The 6,665-nt window shown below is 40.5% G+C and overlaps 1 protein-coding gene across 3 annotated transcripts in view; it reads right to left on the minus strand.

Moving 5' to 3' along the window:
* The window catches only part of ZGRF1 (zinc finger GRF-type containing 1), a 40,469-nt gene extending 33,868 nt beyond the window's left edge, over positions 1 to 6,601 (minus strand). For 2 of the 3 annotated variants that reach the window (XM_060779074.2, XM_060779073.2), the window contains exons 1-5: positions 6,520 to 6,600; positions 1,432 to 1,476; positions 1,210 to 1,290; positions 1,055 to 1,111; positions 103 to 285 (exon numbers count right to left, since the gene is read on the minus strand). In XM_060779074.2, the coding sequence (XP_060635057.2) occupies positions 103 to 285; positions 1,055 to 1,111; positions 1,210 to 1,290; positions 1,432 to 1,452 (342 nt within the window). In that variant the 5' untranslated portion in view covers positions 1,453 to 1,476; positions 6,520 to 6,600. Of the gene's footprint in view, positions 1 to 102; positions 286 to 1,054; positions 1,112 to 1,209; positions 1,291 to 1,431; positions 1,477 to 6,519 lie in introns of all 3 variants that reach the window. The other variant, XM_067468644.1, reaches the window with a different exon arrangement.
* Between the last annotated feature and the right edge of the window lie 64 nt (positions 6,602 to 6,665).

The raw sequence follows: 6,665 nt of genomic DNA on the forward strand, positions 1-6,665 counted from the left end.
TGTATAATATAACAAACTCAACCTAGCTAGCTGTTTCTGACTTACTAAGCCCTTTGGCGTGTGTGCATATATCAATACATGTAAAAAGACAAAGCAACATACCATATATTTTCGCTTTAAGCCAACTGGAAGATGTACAGATGAGGAGCCAAAGGACTTCAAGTTATTTGTTAGCTTTGGCCCTTCTGTGTTCTTTGGCTGATCACTATAACCAGTTTCAGAAACCTTTTCAGATTCAACTGTAATCATGTACCTATCACTTTCTAAGTCATCTCCAGGTTTTACCTAGAGGGAACACAAGAAAACATTATATAGTATCAAGTTTACATGAATATAACAAGAAAAAATGTGTTTTATTACTCTTGCTATATCTAATCCCAATTATGACTCTGCACATATTCTCCCAAGTGAAGCTAGTTTTGTATGAAAAATCTATTCAGCTTTGCTCCTTGTTTCTTATTGGTTGCCTTATCCACCACATATTTGACAATGTTTCAAAGACCACAAGAACTCAAACTCTATTTTTAACCTCAAAACATTTACGATCATTTAATAGTCAACCACTTAATTCTGTGTTTAAGGAATGTGAAAGAACCCCTCGTTTATAAAAGCTAAGGTTTTCAGGAACTGATATGAATGTTATATGCTCTGATGACAATAAGTTGTCAGAAATCACAGCATGAGCATGATCCCATCAGTTAATATCTGGATATACCTTTTGATGAAAATTCACAAAATTTTGGCAAAAATACTTTTTACAATGAGGTATGTTCTGTCATATTTTTGCACTCACGCTCGGCAAATTGGTTGTAAAACACAGCATGCTGACTTCAGGCATTATTTAAAAAAATATTACATACATTTGTGCTTGGATGAATAAACCGAGTAGTGAAAATGTTTTTTAAACAGTTACATGCATACAAATACACTTGTTATCTGTTAGTTTGGGTATTCCCCAATTTTTGAGGCAGATAAATTGGCAGAGTAAATTTTAGATCAATTTAATACCAAAATAACAACTGCATACTTTAAATAAGGAATGGAAAGCATATACCTTGAACTTCACAAAAATACTATCCAAAACCTGTCCTCTTTCATCACATAAGATTGCCTGTGTGAGAGCAAGAACAAAATACAAAACAGGTAAGTATTTCATCACATAATGTAACACTGACAGCCATCAATGATATCTGTGTAATAACCCTTTACCTTATTTCCCCCAACAGTTGCCTTCAAAGTTCCATCGTGCCACACTTTGGATTTTTTAGTCTTCTGATGTGTATATAAAACCTATTTAGGTAAGTGAAAATACAGCATATATGTTTAATTGAAAATATTTTCATTATATTTTTAATCAATGATTAATTTTAAAAGTACAGATAAATATAAAATATTAAGTATTCAAGAAAAATTAAAATATCAGAAACTCACAGTAAACTCTTGGCAAGCCATCACTTCTTTCAGATTTCAAGGCACCTAAAGGGGAAAATAGCATGTTTTAAGTCAAATGAGTTGAACACCTGGAATTCAGAGACACATGTATCCTGTATATAAATCTCTTTTACAGAATTTCATCAGCAAGCTGATGTCCCTCTGTGTGTTTATGTAAACATATATATGTGTGAACGTGTTTATCTAATGCACTGGACTGAATCAGTGAAAGCTTATGCTACAATTTTCTTCTATAAAGTGCCACTGGATTTCTTATGGTATTTAATGGATAACATAAAACTGTGTCTGAATAATTAATTGTAAGAGCACATTACCATCAGTACCATCCATAAAACCTTAATTGTTTTGATAATTTTAATTTCATAATGCTACCACAAGGTGTCTCACTCACATTTTGAGACAAGTTTGACTGAAGACCATTAAAACTGGAAAGATTAATCTGCATTTTAGTTGATTAGTTAATTTAGCAAGAAATGTAACAGCAGGGGCTCACGCCACTCCCCGGATTCTAATCTGCAACCAGATGCTCTTGTTACATCCTGTATAGACTACTGGGGTACCTTTGAAGACTGCCTGGAAGCTTCAACGATCAGCAGCCAGGTTGCTCACCAGAGCAATGTACAGGGAACATACGATTCCTTTGTTACACGAACTCCAATTGCTACGTATCAGCTTCCGAGCACAATTCAAAGTGCTGATTTTAACCTTTAAAGCCCTAAACGGTTCTGGCCCAGACTACCTATCTAAACGTATCTCCTGCCATGAACCATCACGGTTTAAGATCGAGGCCCTGCTCTCGATCCCACTATCACAAACATGGTTGATGGGGATGAGAGACAGGGCCTTCTCAGCAGTGGCCCCCCACCTATGGAACGCCCTCCCTGGAGATATCAGATTGGACACTCCCCTCTTGTCTTTTAGAAGGAAAATCAAGTCCTGGTTATGGGACCAAGCATTTGATCAGTGAGCAAGTGGAAGAAGATCACACAACTTATGGCAATGAATTGACCCAGACTGGTTTTTGGATTTCAATTTTAATGGGTGTCTTAATTAATTGTTTTAATTTTTAAAATTTTGATTGTACTGTGGTTGTTTTTATGATGCTAGCATTGTATGATGCTTTTTTTAGGCTGCCCTGAATCCCCTTTCAGGGGGGGGGGGGGGGCATAAATATAGGAAATAAGTAAAATAAATAAACCTTTCAGTTAGTAAGTTCAGCAGCTCAGCAACTCTGCCACCGGGGGCTCCTTTGAGGTCCCCCAATATCACTGTGTTCCCAGACAAGAGGAGGAGGAGATAAAACAGGGCAAAAGAGGCATCAAAGGGCTAATTTACTCAGCTTCCAAATCACAGGCCTAAGCATTTTAATAATGCATTAAAAACCCACAATATATAGGTCATATCACATAGTTCATTCATATTACACCCTTTTTTCTCAGTTCAATTGACTGTTTTCATTCTGTGTAGATACTGATGTTCCAGTGCCATTTCCTTTAGAGATTTCATTTGTTTTTTTGTCTTTTATAACAACAAAAATATTGTATGTGATGGAGCAAATCTGAGATGTATTTATTTATCGTGTCAGAAGCAAACTGAGATACAATTATAATGTATAAAAAAGAACAAAGTTAAAAACCCGGCATTATGCTAAATTTCCTTTGACCAGAAACTGGCCACTTCGAGTGCCTCTGGTGCCGCTGTAAGAAGGTCCTCCATTGTGCATGTGGCAGGGCTCAGACTGCCTTATAGTAAGTGATCTTTGGCTTGCTCTTCTCTGCACTCGCATGTCGTGGACTCCACTTTGTAGCCCCATTTCTTAAAGCTAGCTCTACATCTTGTGGTTCAAGAGTGCAGTCTGTTTCTCATCCGGCTTCAGCCACTGATTGAAGTTCCGGGTTTTAGCCTGCCACTTTTGGACACTTGCTTGCTGGGGTGTCCCTGTGAGTATATCTGTAGTTCTTAGGAACCTTTTTATTGATTTAAGGCATTGGCTTGCTGGCTGATATCCAAACAGAGAAGGGGCAGAGATGTCACTGCCTTGGTCCTTTCATTGCTGGCTGCTACTTCCCGTGGATATCCGGTGGTGCAATACCAGCTAAACAGTATAATTTCTCCAGTGGTGTTGGGAGTAGATATCCTACAATAGTGTCTCCTTGAGAGCCACATCCACGGTTATAACATGGTGAGAAGTATTCCACACAGGGCATGAGTATTCAGCAGCAAAGTAGCAAAATGCAAGGGTAGATGTCTTCATTGTGTCTGATTGTGACCCCCAGGTTGAAATTATTCTTTTGGACGTAAAACCCCTAACTCGTTTAATACCAGAATACCCTTTTTTTTCTTAAAAAAAAAAAGACATTTTGATGACCTTAAATTTTACAGATTTTTGATTAAGGGTGCAGTTACACAGCACAACTAATGCAATTTGACAACAGTTTTAACTACTACGGCTCCATGCTATGGAATTGCGAGAGGTGTTGTGCAGGTACAGCTGTACCAGGAGCTCCAATTTTGTTTGCTTTGCACTGAATGTTTGTTATAGTCCTAAGTTTCAGGGACTCTGCAGCTATCTTCTTTTGGCTGCAATCATAGGACAAGCCACCTGTCAATTATAGTTAGGTTCCCTGGTCCCGCCCCTTTTTGGGTTTTTGGAGGGAATAGAAGCCTTTTTGGGTTCAGTCCATACAGAGAAGCTTTCCATGCAGGACATAATACCAAGAGCTCCTGTAGAAAGCTTCGTCTTCTACAGCTTGGCCGGGGAGAAAGGTCCCGTGGCTTGGCTGGGAGATATACAGCCTTACAGCTCCTTTGCTGAGGGAAACCGGTCTCACAGCACTTCAGCCAGCCATCACTGACACCTGAACTCCTTCCTTTTTCCCTTGGAAGTCTACAAAGCTCTGCCTGGTAAGGGTCACTCGCAGAAGCCAGAAGCAGTTGGTACTGGGTGTAGGGGCTCCAACAGAGGCAAAGACAGACTGCCCAGATTAGAAGTTAAGGATTTCCCCATTAGTTGAAATTCAGTTGTGAAGATTGTGCCTGTTCCCAGTGGACAAGATTGAGAGAGCCAATAGATCAGTGGTTCTCAACCTGGGGGTCACAAGGGAATGTCAGAGGGGTCACTAAAGACCACCAGAAAACACAGTATTTTCTGTTGGTCATGGGGGTTCTATGTGGGAAGTTTGGCCCAATTCTGTCGTTGGTGGGGTTCAGAATGCTCTTTGATAGTAGGTGAACTACAAATCCCAGCAACTACAACTCCCAAAATGACAAGGACTACTTTCCCCAAACTCCACCAGTGTTCACTTTTGGGCATATTAAGTATTCGTGCCAAGTTTGGTCCAGATCCATCATCTTTTGAGTCCACAGTGCTCTCTGGATGTAGGCAAACTACAACTCCAAAACAAAAAGGTCAATGCCCACCAAACCCTTCCAATATTTTCTGTTTGCCATGGGAGTTCTGTGTGCCAAGTTTGGTTCAATTCCATTGTTGGTAGAGTTCAGAATGCTCTTTGATTGCAAGTGAACTACAAATCCCAGCAACCACAACTCCCAAATGACAAAATCACCCCCCCCACCCCACCAGTATTCAAATTTGTATCAGGTATCGGGTATTTGTGCCAAATTTGGTCTAGTGAATGAAAATCCATCCTGCGTATCAGATAGTTACATTACGATTGATAACAGTAGCAAAATGACAGTTATGAAGTAGGAAGGAAAATAATTTTATGGTTGGGGGTATTAAGGCAGGGGTCCACAAACTTTTTAAACAGAGGGCCAGGTCACAGTCCCTCAAACTGTTGGCGTGCCAGATTATAATTCGAAAAAAATACGAATGAATTCCTATGCACACTACACATATCTTAAAAACATTTAAAAACAATACAATAATTAAAATTAAGAACAATTTTAACAAATATAAACTAAATAGTATTTAAATGGAAACTGTGGGCCTGCTTTTGGCTGATGAGATAGGATTGTTGTTGTTATTGTGTGCTTTCAAGTAGTTTCATACTTAGGTTGACCGTGCGCGAGGGCCAGATAAATTACCTTGGAGGGCCGCATCCGGCCCCCGGGCCTTAGTTTGAGGACCCCTGTATTAAGGGGTCGCAGCATGAGGAAGTTTGAGAACCCCTGCAATAGACTATTAAGGAAGCCTTAAAGTACCTGTTTGTTTTCAATAATAAAGAACTTTGTTAAACCTTTGAGCAATCTAAAGACTCTGTTTAAGGAAATCCAAAGGCCTTTAATCTGAGGCAGCCCCGGCGTCCCGTTGGGCACACAGAATTTATGTCCTGTCTACAGTCTTATGCACAGGCCCAGCGTGCGACAGCACAGGTGTAGTTTTACAAAGTGTGCCTTACCAAACTACAACTCCCAGGACCCCACAGCACTCAGTCATAACCCTGAAGGTGATGCCAAACCGCATTACTTCTAATGGAAATGAGCCCTAAGAGTCATACATTAGAACTGTATTCTCAATTCTGTCCCGATAAATAAATAAATAATCCTGACTCAATGTATTGTCGAAGGCTTTCATGGCTGGAATCACTAGGTCTCTTGTAGGTTTTTTCGGGCTATAGGGCCATGTCTTGAGGCATTTCTCCTGACGTTTCGCCTGCATCTATGGCAAGCATCCTCAGAGGTAGTGAGGTCTGTTGGAATTAGGACAATGGGTTTATATATCTGTGGAATGGCTGGGGTGGGGCAAGGAGCTCTTCCCTGCTGCAGTTAGGTGTGAATGTTTCAGGAGAAATGCCTCTAGAACATGGCCCTATAGTCCTTAAAAACCTACAAGAACCTAGTAATCCTGACTCAGTTTAAATATTCTGCATGTTTCTCAAACTCTGGCCTTCCAGTCATTTTGGACTTCAGCTCCCAGAATCCCTGGTCATTGCCTCAGGCACCTGAGGCTTGTGGGAGTTGTAGTCCAAAATACCCCGAGGGCTAGAGTTTGGGAGTCATTAAACAGTCGCCGTCAGCTAAACAGGGAAAGGAACTGCAGCTTTGGAAAACAAAACCTTCCCTCAGGGCTGGTGACAGAGAGCTAAACCATTGTCGCGTTCCTACCTTCTCAAGTTTCCCGCTCAACCTGCTGGAGGTGACGTCACGTCTGCGCGACGAAGGGATGCACAGAGTTCCAAAACGGCGTGGTATAGATAGACGTCTTGGCGTCACTTCCAGTATATGTCTCTATTTTTTTCCTATCTCTATGC

The sequence above is a fragment of the Anolis sagrei genome, chromosome 5, assembly GCF_037176765.1.
Source record: "Anolis sagrei isolate rAnoSag1 chromosome 5, rAnoSag1.mat, whole genome shotgun sequence".
NCBI classification, from domain to species: domain Eukaryota; kingdom Metazoa; phylum Chordata; class Lepidosauria; order Squamata; family Dactyloidae; genus Anolis; species Anolis sagrei.